Raw genomic sequence first — 13,682 nt, 5'->3', positions numbered from 1 at the left:
TATATACAAGACAGTATTCGCCACAAAAAGAAGAAAAAAAAAAAAAAAAAAAAACATTTTGAATTATCTTATTGCTATATGTCCATCTACTTGTATTTCGTTTTAAAAATGATAAATGATAACTATTTGGTTTTCGACCAAAAGTATCGAAATATTCCCCAATTCCATTTGTACCTATGTAAATTGCTATCCAATGTGAGCCTGGTTTTGTATCAGGATCTAAATTACTGATCAAATAAACAGGAGTTGACATATGAACCGGCAATCGATTAGCAGCAAAAACATTTGATGTTAAGGTGGGATGTATTGTTTTTAAATATTTACTTATCTCTAAAGTATTCATGATATTTACGTCTATAGCACACAAAAGTTATCAAATATATAGAATATATCACATGGAGAATGTTATTTTATAAGGCCTGCAGTCTATTAACTACTAAAATCTACACTTACGTTTCTGTTCTTGTCTATTTCAATTAAATTATCAAACTCAGCATAAACAATACAATTTATTGTTTGAGTGAGAGCATTTTCAAACCTTACTTCTAACCTAACACTCCCGTGTTTGATTAAATTCCAATGCGAAGAGGTGTTTGCAGCTAAATCAGGAGTTAGATCAAAGGCCATCAGACAATATCCTTTTGGATATCTATCTCTGTTGATACCATTACCTTCATTCAAGAAGTGAATACCAGTTCCCGTAAATAGTGTATGATACATAAGAGTATGAACTCCATTACTAAACGTTGGTTGTAAAGTTTTTGATGGTATTTGCATACCATCGATATATAAACTAAACGTATTAATACCGAAGTTATCAAAATCGTATGGGTTTTTAGTATAACTACCGTTAAAAGCTGTGTTATTAACAAATCCAATAATACACCGTTTAGGTATCTGTCCAAGGAAAACATTGTCAAGTGTTTTACCCTGAACACCAGATGGAATTGTTAAGACTTTTACTTCAGCTCTTGTGATTGGATATTTTGCAGTTGTAGATGCTAAAACTTTTTGATGAGCAAGCAGTACACTCGGATTTATTCGAGCTTTACGAATCATAAGAGTAGCATCAGTGATTGATACTTTTACTTTTATATCATTTGTTGAAGCCATGAGGTTAAAAGAATCTCTTGATCTAACTAGTTTTATACACATTTCAACACCATTTATCAGAAACTTTTCTTGATTAAAAATATCTCCATGCAAATGTCCAATCATTTCCACTTCTTTACTTTCCTTTACATATTTTTGTCTTTCTGTGAATCCTTTATTTGTTTCATCAGTATTGTTCATTTTCCCAGCAGTATCTTCATACCACAATCCGCATGTAAGATGTGATTGTTTCGCATGTGGAGCATAATTTAATAGAGTTTCTATGTAAGCACGATATCCATATGTATTATTTGGTGGAGACATAAGTTTTTGATTTAAATAGACATCTAATTGACTAAAAAGAGAGTGAAGCCAATAATTGACTGGAGCTACAACAGTTGTATCCTCAAGAGGTGTTAAATCTTGATTTACTATTTTTGCTTTGACATGAATTAATGTATGTGACAAATCAATGTAATCATCACCAGATCCAGGAATTTGAAATTCTAATGGCCCATCATCGCTGAGTGATGAAATTGGTTTGTAGTGAATCCATTGTCCATTTTCTATGCTTGTTTGAGTAGATGGTAAAGCGAATAAGTCCAGTTCGGATTTGGCACATTCACAAGAATGATTATGTAAAAACGACATTATTTTTAATTTGTTGAAAATATATCGTCGTTGTTGTAATTTAATTTATAATTTCTTTTAGCTCTTTTCAATGTTCTCCCTTTTAGATTCTCCGACTGAATGAGACTTTGTAGGCGACGTCTCTTGGTTTTGTTACCTGATCCTGTCATCACTCGATCTATTTTATCATCAGCTTTTCTTTTTAAATTTGAAGTAGCTTTCCTAAAACGTTCTTGCATCGATTCATTTAATGGTTTTGCCTGTACCATGTCTGATAAAAGTCCTACACCAGCATTCAATGCCTCTTTTCCAATCACTCTTGCTCCATTCGACAATAGAGGTAAAACTGATCTAAACAACCCACCCAAAAAACTTCCAATACCATGACCACGCTGATGTGCCGCACCCTTATAGATAACTCCAATTCCAGTTCCAGCTTGATGGATGTAATATTGTTGATATGGACAAATATTATCACTACGTTTTTCGTACATAATTTTATTTAAATTAGTTGCGTTTGAAATGTAACTTAACACAGCTCGTTCCAAATTCAAATGGTATATTTTCTCCGGTGTTAGACCTTATATCTATTTCAATTGTATCAAACTCTCTACGCATTACTGGGATATAGTGTGGGGGCGAAAAAATGTGCATTTTGTTAGATCCATATGCATATTTAACTGGATCCAAGGAAATAATCCGTAACAATGAACACATTACATCTCCCACTATTTGAGGTTCTACGATATCACAGTAAATTAATAGTTGTGATGGTAAACCTAAGTAAAGGTTAGCTGGAAATTTACCTGTAGTTTTAGTTCTTACATCAGTATTTGGATCAAAACCAAGCTGAAGACTCAACTTTGAAGAAAACTTTAGAGAAATGAGGTCATCGATATTTCCAGTTAAAGTGATGTATTTTGAAATTTTATCGTAGCGTAGTTTAAATGATTCTCTAGAATTCAGTGCTGATAGAACATCCTCTATATTTTCATAACTAGATGCTGGGATATGATCTTTATAAGTAACAATCTGTGGTTTAGCTTCATTGGGAACCTGCTGCTCTCTTTTACTTATGTACATTATATTTTGTTTACTTTGGACAGTGAACATAGTACATGGATACTGAAATTCTACAATTCCTACCGACCATTCTCCTTCTAGTTTGATAGATTTTAGAAGTTTTGTTGAAAAGTGTGTCGTCTTATTATCAGGAAAGTATAAAACTGAGCTGTTACTAAGTAGTGTTAAATAAAAATCTTCGTTATTCATGACTCTAAGCTCGATGCTAATATCCAACTGTTAAATTTATTCGGATAACCTTTCCACTTCACGAACAACTCCTTTCTGAGACCTGAATACCGAGTACGAATAATTTTATCTATTTTGTGTTTTGTAGTGGGATCATATGCTACTTTTTGTAACTCTTTTTCATAGAATGTTCCTATTATAGGTTCATCTTTTAAATCTTTTAAAGTATACACTAACCACGGCGATCTCTCTATGACTGATGTAATTATAAATATTTCATCACTCCAATTTGTTTCATATCCTTTTTGAAATATGTGTTTATATTTTGTTATTCTAACATGATCACCAATTTGAAATTTACAAATGGTTTTATGCTGACTATTTGTGTTACCATACAAATTACGCCAAACTGTCATTATATTATTATGATTAACATCACAAGGACGCATCTTAATACTTCGATGAATGCTATGGTTATATGAATAAAGCAAATCTTGTAAAATGTCAACATATCGATAAGTATTTTTATGTGTAAAATATCGCCACATTTTCATTTTCAATGTTCTCTGAAATCTCTCAACAATACTGGCTTTGATATCAGGATTGTTCGTCGTATAGTAATTAATATTTCGCGTTTTTAAAAATTGCTGTACATCCTTTGACATAAATTCAGTACCTTTATCAGATTGTAAGTGTTTGGGAATAGTGTTAGCTTCTAAAAATATACTTGAAAAACATTTTTTTATAGATTCAGAGTTCTTTTTTTGCAAAGGTCTAGCAAATGCGTATTTACTAAAAACATCGATAACACATAAAATATATTTATTTCCATCATTATATTCACTGTAATTTCTCATATCACTTAAATCAGCTTGCCAAAGATCGCTAATATTAGATAAAACATATTTATTTCTCGAAAATCGTCGTTGAACAGGCTTATGTAAGGTATAAGTTTCTTGAGACTCCAACCATTTTTTTGTATCTTCTTTAGTCATTTTACTTTTCATTGCTTCGGATAATTTATTTAAACTACTATAACCAGCAGGATTAGAAACATCATAATAAATATTTTTGATTTCTAATAAGGGATCCATCTTTCCCAAGCAATTTTTCGTTTTACTTTTTCTTCGTTCGATTTTGGATATGTTTGAGGAGTTAATTGATTTGTGGTGCTTGAAGATTCCGTCTCAGCTTGTGACGTTTTCCCAAAATCAGGTGTCTTTGACATAACATTTATGAAAGTTGCTCGTTTTGGATTTCCTATATAACTCAATGGTACTTTTAAATCCTTCAAAACTTTCGAAAATTCTACCCAACCTTGTGGCGAACTGTTTTTGAGTGGTCTTACAACATCATTGATTAAGTCAACAATATTACTTTTATAAACTTTCTTGTTGTCTATAAAAATTGTACCATTATCGTTCCAATTAATCTTATTTTTATTTTTTAATAAAATATCAATTAACAGCTCACCTTTTATTTTATATGTCTTTGGTATGAGTTGAAGCAGTTGAGATTTAGTGTAATAGTCATTACTTTTGTGTGGAGTATTCTCATTAATCAGTCTTTCGTGTGTTTTCAAAGGCTCTTCTTTAATGTCTACAGTTTTTTTTGTTGTTGCATCTTCTTTTATATAATTTTCCGACTCAGCAAAATTTACTAAGGGTATTTCTATTGGTTTTCGATCTTTAGCAATAAAATACAAATATCTCTGAAGAGTTTGTTGATAAAGTGACCATTTCTCTCTGTCGTCTAATTTAGTTTTTAAAACTTTACTCATTTCTTCATCAAGTTGTGATAAATTGTTAACAGTAGTATGAGCATTATCTTTCTTAAGTTTCTCCATTATTTCAGGTTCAATTAATATCATTTTCTTTGCGTTGTCCATTTTTATTCTAAATCAATGAATTAAATAGTGCACCCAAAACTGTGCTCAAGATAATTGGTAAGAAAGTTCCACCTTTTTGTATTATAATATTTTTTCTAGCTTTGTTCTTTGTCTTTGAAACAAGCTTTCTTAAAACATTCTTATACTTATCTAATTTATTTTTGTGTTCGTCTTGCAGCGGAATTTTCCCTTTCAAAACATTGTATATGCACTCACAAATGCAATCGATTTCTTCTTTATTACAAGCGCCAAGTAAAACTTTTCTATATTTTGGTTTTAAGCTATGTAACGCTCTTAAAAACTCTTTATGTGTCTTTACTCTATGTGTCATTGTTTAATAATGATGGAATTGTCTTTAGAGTTATTGTATTTATATCCCTTCTTAGGAATGTAACAAATGGTATATTCATCAGGAAATATGTTAGTTTTCATTCGATAAATATCATCTGTATTTTGTTTTAAATCTATCATCAAGTATCCATGTGGTTTACTAGTGGCATCTTTGTATGCTTCTTCAACATATTTAGGATTCTCAGGTACTATTTGACGAGCAAGAAAACGTATTTGAGTTTTGTCTCTAGGATTTTTAAAGTAAATGATGTAGCTAGAATTTAACGATATATCACGTTGCCCTTTCCCTTGATGAAACAAGTTTTGCGTTATGTAGAATACACTCAAGTTTCTATGATGACTTCCTTTAGTAAAAATATCAACTATGCGCCCATCAGATTCTCTCATAAGGTCGTCGATTATAATCAATTGGGGATACTTCCCATCAAACATGTTCAAGTCAGGAATTCCTTGATAGTAATTAACTCCACTTAAATTGTATAATGGTTGCATTTCATCGTAACACCATAAGCTAGTGTTAAATTCTTGATTACAAACATGATTTATGTTTTTCAAAAAATCACATACGAACTTTGATTTTCCACAACCACTAGGACCCGCTATAATAGCAGTGAAAGGGTGTTCAAAATGAAACATGTTAAATGTAGTAGGGTACGTCTATTCAGTTAAAACGTAAAACTAAATATGTACATATAATAAAAAATACATAACATTTTATAATATATTTTCTTAACTAATACAATAAAAATGACATCTTAATACTATTTTAACTTATAATGACCCCAAGCTAATGTATCTATAGAGTTATGCAAAATATGTCGCTTGGTGTCGTTGTATGACAAACAAATTTTATTATTTTTTTGTGTAAATATAACATGTTTGATGCTTCTAAATCTATACATTTCAGCAAGTTGTATTTTTTTATTAAATAAACATGATTTATAGTCACTAACATTTAATTTCTTAGTTACACTTTTATTAACCCCTTTAGCTTTGGTGATAGTACGATCTTCAACACTCATTGCATACATTTTTGATCGCAATCCAACAAATTCAGTAAGAATTTTTCCGTTGTTCTCGTCTTTAAAAAATCCTAATTTCTTTTTATTTACTTGAGGAAAGTGAAATTGATTATTTGAAGGATAATCAGAAGTATCGAAATATGAATTTAAATCTTCCTTAATTTCTTTGTAAAAATCACCGCAAAACATTTGGTATATCAGACTATCAGTATCAGTATATAACAATTTTATGTTGGTAAATTTATTTTTCATGTACTGATAGTGAAAGTCATACATTAAAGTCTTGGATATCTCTAATATGCTAAAACCTAAATATATGGGCTTATTATAAAACAATTTAGTTTTGCGAAGTTGGACTGCGACCAAATTTTCAGAAAAAATGGAAAGACTGTGGAATTCGGGGCTAGCAATGAGACTCTCAACACCTTTGATTTTTCCATGATTTTCCCAATGTGTTAATAATTTCACGTTTACTCTTTTTTCGATATTTTCCATTGTCTTTCCAAATACAGAATTATTCATCAGCTTATAAAAATCTTTTTCAAAGTCGGATGTTGCTAAAGTTCGTAATTGAGTGTTTAATTCAATATATTTTTTTAACCAAGGTTTTTGCTTGAATTTTAATACTCTATGAACTTTTTGTACTCGCAAACCATATTTCTCACATTGCAAAAGGTTTCTATAATGTATAACATATTTTTTTTTGTTATATAAATTAGTAACTAATTTAGATTCTTTCGAATTACCCACACAAATATTTTCTGGACACAATGGAAAGTCGGAATGAGCATCATGTAAGCTATCGGGGTATTCTAGATCTACTTCTAAAATATATCCAATATCAGAGGTGATTGGTACATTATAATTTACATAAGGATCTTCCCATTCAAAATTAGACAAAGGCAAGTATTGAGACATAGCCCACCCATATAAATTGTTTGCATCAAGATAAATTAAATATGAAATAAGATCAAATCAAATCAAATCAAAAACACTTTATTGCACAAAGAAGATTTAAATTACACAATTAAATTTGTAATTTAGATACAGTGCATAGGCGGCCTTATCACTGTAAGTGATTTCTTACAGGCAACCCTTTTTTTAACAAAAACTAATAGTATGATACAATTGGTGGCGGTTAACTTTGCATAAAGATATTTTGTACTTTATTATATCAAACATATAAACATACGCTATTCATATATAAATACATACATACATAAATACATACATACATTCATAAATACATACATATATACATAAATACACACATAGATACCATATATACATTCATATAGAGATACAATACTTACATATACATATGCACAAAACAGATACATAGATTATAACGATAGGTAGTACTCCTTTAGCCGGCGCTTAAAGATACCAACTGATGTCGACTGCCTGATACACCTGGGTAACTCGTTCCATAATTTCGCCGTTTTTACGGTAAATGATTCACTGTAGCACTTGGTGCGACATAGTGGAACCTCCAATACGTTGTCATATCTTGAACGGAGATTGAAAGACTGAGAGTGGGAGCCCAGGAAAGTGAATCTTTGTTTGAGGTATGAAGGAGTTAAAGGAAGATACAAGATAGAGTATAAAAGGATAAGTGCATGATAATTGCGTCGATGCTTGATGGTCAACCATTTAAGTTGAACTCGATGTTGAGTAATATGGTCATACTTCCGCAATCCAAAAATGAACCTAATTATTACATTTTGAAGACGTTCGAGCTTGTTTAGCAATTGCTGTGACAAATCTAGGTAACAGGAATCTGCGTAATCCAGAATGGGAAAGAGAATGGATTGAGCTAAAGATATTTTGGTTTTAAGCGGCAATAAATTTTTCCATCTCTTTACCCTCCCAATAGCAGCAAAAGCTTTTCGACTTAACTCTGCTATTTGAGGAACCCATGTCAAAGAACTATCCATCCTGATACCCAGATTCCTCACGCAAGTACCAAACTCCATCTTGCAATCATCAAGCATTACGGAAGGAAGGAGGGAGTAGTCAATTTTGGAGAGTTGCTTTGAGTTACCGAGGATGCACAGCTGAGACTTGGTAGGATTTATCGACAGACCAAATGATTTGCTCCAGGTACTAATAATGCTTAAGTTAAAATTGATATGCCGTATAGCATCAGCAATATCATCAACTGCCGTGGTCGTATAAATCTGCAAGTCATCAGCGTAAAGGTGAAAGGACAATGTCAGCAGTGGAGTTAAGAAGTTTATAAATATAGAAAAAAGTAACGGAGAAAGTACACCACCCTGAGGTACCCCAGCACTGAGTCGATTGTATGAGGACTGTTTGTCATTAGCACGAATGCATTGTTCACGATCGACGAGGTAAGAATAAAACCATTCAATAGCGTTTTGCGATATATTAATAGATTTAAGTAAAGCTAAAAATATATCGACATCAATTGTGTTAAAGGCATTAGAGAAATCTAATAAGACTAATATGGTAATATTTTGCTTGTCTATTCCGCTTCTTATATCATCGCATACTTTGTTAAGTGCTGTAACAGTGCTGTGTCCCGGCCGGTAACCAGATTGGAAAGATGATAATATATTGTTTTTCACTAGGTACAGTGAGAGTTGGTGATGTACAATTCTCTCGAGAACTTTGGATAGAAAAGGAAGAATAGAAATATATTATTATATATATATATTTCTATTTTCTATAGTGTGTGAAAGATGTAGGATTGGTAATTTTAGGTATAGGGATAACATAAGCAAATCTCCAAGAGCTAGGGAAGGAATTGGTAGTAAGGGAACAGTTAAAAATATGACAAAGTACAGGAAGCACAACATTCAATGTCATAAGAATCATTTTACGGCTCACCCCATCAGCGCCAATTGCGTCCGACTTTATGGCAAGAATATGCCGTCTAACATCCGTGACAGTAACTGAAGAGAAATTGAAAGGAGTAAAAGACGGGAAAGGTTGTGAGGAAAGTGACAAGAGAGTACTGGATTTCATTCTCTGGCTTAAGAGGTTCACAGCAGTAAAATGCTTATTAAGTTGATCAAGATCCATTCTGTCGTTTATGAGTGTAGTTTTACGTTGTCGCCCAATACCCATAGAATCGAGAAACTTCCATACTTTAGCAGGACTATTATTAGTGACTGACTCGTGTATGTGTTTTCGTTGGGCATCCCTACAGACTTTGCAACATCGATTCCGTAGTTTTTTGTATTTGGAGCGGTTAGCATCCGTAGGACTTATTTTAAATTTGGTTTTTGCTCTATTCCTTTTCGACATAAGAATTTTAATATCATCCGTAAGCCAGGGAGCTGGTAAATGTTTTAGCTTGACAGGTCGTAAAGGAGCATGTACATCGAAAAGGTCAATTAGCAATGAGTTAAATATACTAACTTTATCGTCAGTTGTCGGTGCGTTTAGAACAGTATCCCAAGGTAGCCGGTTCAGATCCTGCAAAAAACTATCGTTGTTGAAGTTCTTGAAAGTTCTACGCATCACAACTGTTGGTTTTTGTTTTGGCGGGCGAATTTTATATGAGAGGTATATAAGATCGTGGTATGAAAAAGCTTTTGCTCCCAGTTGTCCATGCGTTAGAACTCTGTCAGTAGACGATACTATTATTAAATCCAGTAAAGAAGGAGGGCAGTGTGGAAAAAAGTGAGTAGGATTGGAAGGAAGTATATCTAAATTGACACTTTTTATGATATTTGACAACTGCTTTGTACGCCAATCATTTTTTAGCAGACAGGTGTTGAAATCGCCCATTATTATAACGTGATCCGCATCTGGTACGTGATTTTCCAGTAATTCTTCAAATGTCTCGAAGTAATTAATTTGAGATGAGGGGCTATAAAATACTCCGAGTAGCAGTTTGAAGGTCCCGAAAAGTACTTGGATAAATAAATGTTCAGATGTTCTTGAGTACGGTGATGGCGACTTGTCCAGTATACTAAAAGGAATATGACTGCGCATATAAATAGCAACACCTCCACCACCCTTTTCAGTTCTGTCGTTGCGTATTAAGTGAAACCCTGGCAATGCAAACGATGTCGATGGTAAACATGGTTTTAAAAACGTTTCCGAAACCAGGATCGCATGGATATTCGTTGCTTCAAATGAACTGAGTAAATCGGGATAGTGGGCAGGTATGCTCTGTGCATTTATATGTACGACATTAAAATTTTTCCCAAGGTTTTCAAAAGTCGTATTTAATGCTGAATTAAGTGGCAAGGAATGGATACTCTGGAAACTATCATCTGAACTACATTGAGAAAAAACGTCGTCATGTGAGTCATCACATTCAGAATTATGTCCAATATACATGGCAGCAGTATATATAATAGCAAATAATAATAAAAATTATCAAACAAATTACTAATATATAAATAAACTTATTGTAATTTAAGTAATGTTCAAATAATAATATATATAAATAAAAAGATATGTTAAAATAAATGTATATATAATAGATAATAATAAATACAACCAATATAAAAATATCTATGAATATTAAAATAAATGTATATCTAATACTATAAAAACCTTTATGCATCGCTTCCCGCCAGCATAACATCCCATGTTAATTGAAGTATTAGAAAATTACATGAAAAGTTTAAACTAGTTTGCATGACAAGAATACAAATATAAGTAAAATACAAAGAGATTAAGCATAAGTTACAATAAAATTAAACAATAAACTAAAATAAGCTATTATATTATATAAATAAAACAATTTTATATGAGAAACTTGATTAACTAAATAAAAGATATTTTGCAATTAAACTTATTAATAAATGACTAATAAAGTTACTTTTTAATTTGTCTCTTTGTACGTGAGACTAAAGTTGTTTTATTTATTTTGGAGTCAGTAGCCGTCATTGTCCCTGGTGAAATGTGTGGTGGCCTAATCTCAGAGACACTAGAGATCTTTTTTAGCTCAACTATGGAAGTGAAAGTGTGGCGCTTCCCATCTGAGCTTATAACATTTATAACACCATCTTTTGTCCAACACTTAGATATCCCAAATTGTTGTCTAGCCGCTAGGAACGCTTCATGTCTGGGTTTTGTCAAGAATTCAGACAAAGTAATCCCCGTATTCTTAAGATTAGTTTTACTAAACCAAACTTTATTTCTGGAATTGAGATCTTTGAACTTAACAAGTATGGCTCGTGTCCTATTAGAAGAAGAAGTTCCCAACCGGTGGCATCTGCTCACATCATTAACAGACAGATCAGAGATTTTCAGATGTTCAGACAGTACCTGGATGACTGTAGCAGATGTATTTTCTTTCTTATCCTCCGCTACCCCATGAACTAAAAGAATCTTTCTTCTGCTGCGCATTTCAAACTGATCATATTGTTTGGACAACAGTTGTACTTGCATTTGGAGACCTTCAAGTGCAGACATTACAAATGACCGGAAAGCGTTAAATTGTGTTGCCAAGTGAGAAGTTGGACTTGTAGCTGGTATACTACTAGCACATGAATTTAAATTTTGTTGGAATTCAGTCATTTTGCTGTTAAATTGCTGTGTAAGTTCTTGAATTGAGTGCTTTATTGAGTCCATAATAATAATATTCTATAGAATTGAGTACTCACAGTTGGTCAGTCACCACAATCAATGTCACAATCACAGTAATGCTTATGTTATATATCTTGAAGAATGGATGTATTGCTGACAGGTTATTTAGCTTCTAATTCATTATTTTACTTGTAATAAACATGTATTTATAACTTTTACTAAAATATTAAATAGAGAGCTCACAAAAAGACGTTTAACTTTTTTTGCGTCTACCGCCGAAAAAAATCCGATCCGCCGATCATTACTATCAAAAGTTTTCATGTGTGGATTATTTGCTTTTGCATAGCGATTACTGCATTGCGATATGCCTCCTCTAATACTGGATTTGACAAAAGCAATTTTGTCAAAATCTGTCAATAATTCTAGTTCAACTTTGGTATATTTTAACATAGCATCCCAACTTAACCCTGGAGCGGTATAGTAATAAGCAGGATCTAAATCGTAAGTCTTCATGCAAACATTTCTAAAATTTTCGAAAATATCACATAAAAGTATTACATCAGTTTTTAAGTAAAGATTAGAATAGTCAGCCATACTCTGACAGTGGAAATGAGACCATACTTTTTGAGCATGTTTATAATCATCAACTGAAATGCTTTCACCAGTCAATGTACTAGCGAAACACTCAATTGACGGCAAAGATGATAATTCTAATGATTTAAACGAAGTCATATGTTCATATGGATAAACACCTTTCCGCTTTAACAACTGAAAGTCTTTATCAGAGGGATATTGTTTTCTCGTTTCGCGGAACTCATCGTCATTAAGATTCTTAGTTAGTGAATCTAAACTACTCGATAAAAATTTGAAAGAGTCAATAAACCTCAAACCAACCTTTTTACCATTTACATTCAGAATTTTTGAGAAAGAAATATACTTTTCTTTATTTTGTGGAATGATTTGTACTTCACCTTCGGCAAAATTTAATGCATGTACAATAAAATGAGCATCGTAATTGCTCAGATTATGTAATATTATAGGAATAAATGAGGTGCTATGAATTTTTTTGCTACAATTCTCATGGCATACACCTATAAAAGTACCTAAATGCCAGTCGTGATCAATATATCGTTCATCCTTTAATTCACTCTCACATATGTAACATATAGAAGCTTCTTGTATTGTTTTGTTGTCTATTTCTGATAGAGGAAGAGGATATTTTTGAAAAGAATTAGCTCTACAAATAATTTCTATATATTTACGTAAACTTGTCAAAAATACGTTAGCACAGTTTTCGCCGGTATAAGTAACATACTTAGAAAGCTTATTATCATATGAACATTTGACATAATAACCAAAGCTGTACACATCATGTCTTTGAACGTCGGTAGTGAAAGATTTAAAAGGATCATTGGAACATGAATCGATTGGATTGAGAAAAGATGCAAAATCTGCGTAAATCACAAAGGGTACTCTCTTTTTCTTTTCATAACCTTCGAATTTTATCTTATCACTTGGTACATTTTCACCACGCCAGTTTTTTTTACTTATATCTTTATTTGGAAGATCGGTTCTGACATGTGTGCAATCATTCAATCTATGTCTATCGAGAGCTTTCTGACTGTTAAAATAAATAAGGCAGCCGTCACAAATGTAAATGGCATTATTTCGTGATGTAACCTGATGACTCACTAAACGAGATAATTTTTTTATATAGCAATAATGCCCATTACTTCCACTCGTTATGTAAAGTAAATTAATATGAATAGGTTTGAGACACTTTGTAAAATATAATGGACCAACCAGAGAGTTAGACTTACTCAAAGCATTGTATTCCAGTCCATAAACGTTAACACTCAAATTATTCAACTTTTCGATTTTATGATGTCTGTTAACTTCACAGGAAAAGGAACACCATCAAAATTTAACTTATT

At 32.2% G+C, this 13,682-nt stretch overlaps 2 protein-coding genes across 2 annotated transcripts; both read right to left on the bottom strand.

The window, feature by feature from the left end:
* Positions 1–320: 320 nt before the first annotated feature.
* Positions 321–1,743, bottom strand: LOC146526531 (uncharacterized protein F54H12.2-like). Its single transcript, XM_085207097.1, has 2 exons — positions 539–1,743; positions 321–354 (listed from the first exon to the last, which is right to left on the bottom strand). The coding sequence occupies exons 1-2, from the start codon at positions 1,741–1,743 to the stop codon at positions 321–323; spliced, it is 1,239 nt and encodes a 412-aa protein (XP_085063223.1).
* A 9,097-nt stretch (positions 1,744–10,840) lies between these two features.
* On the bottom strand, positions 10,841–12,454 carry LOC146526530 (uncharacterized). The gene has a single exon (XM_085207036.1). It carries the CDS (start codon positions 11,791–11,793, stop codon positions 11,035–11,037), a length of 759 nt encoding a protein of 252 aa, XP_085063162.1. The 5' UTR covers positions 11,794–12,454; the 3' UTR covers positions 10,841–11,034.
* Positions 12,455–13,682: the final 1,228 nt, after the last annotated feature.

Source organism: Heliconius melpomene, unplaced genomic scaffold (genome assembly GCF_056956725.1).
Source record: "Heliconius melpomene rosina isolate 202511_hmr_F unplaced genomic scaffold, ASM5695672v1 ptg000031l, whole genome shotgun sequence".
NCBI lineage: Eukaryota > Metazoa > Arthropoda > Insecta > Lepidoptera > Nymphalidae > Heliconius > Heliconius melpomene.
The sequence above is the reverse complement of the archived record's forward strand: the minus strand, read 5'-3'. Positions and strand labels throughout refer to the sequence as shown.

What these genes read in the sequence shown, in the direction of transcription:
- LOC146526531 (XM_085207097.1), bottom strand. Translation starts at nt 1,743, where the DNA reads ATGTCGTTTTTACATAATCATTCTTGTGAATGTGCCAAATCCGAACTG. An exon ending in AGTGTTAGGTTAGAAGTAAG is followed by an intron (nt 355 to 538) that starts GTTTGAAAATGC and finishes TGTGTGCTATAG; the next exon opens with ACGTAAATATCATGAATACT.
- LOC146526530 (XM_085207036.1), bottom strand. Translation starts at nt 11,793, where the DNA reads ATGGACTCAATAAAGCACTCAATTCAAGAACTTACACAGCAATTTAAC.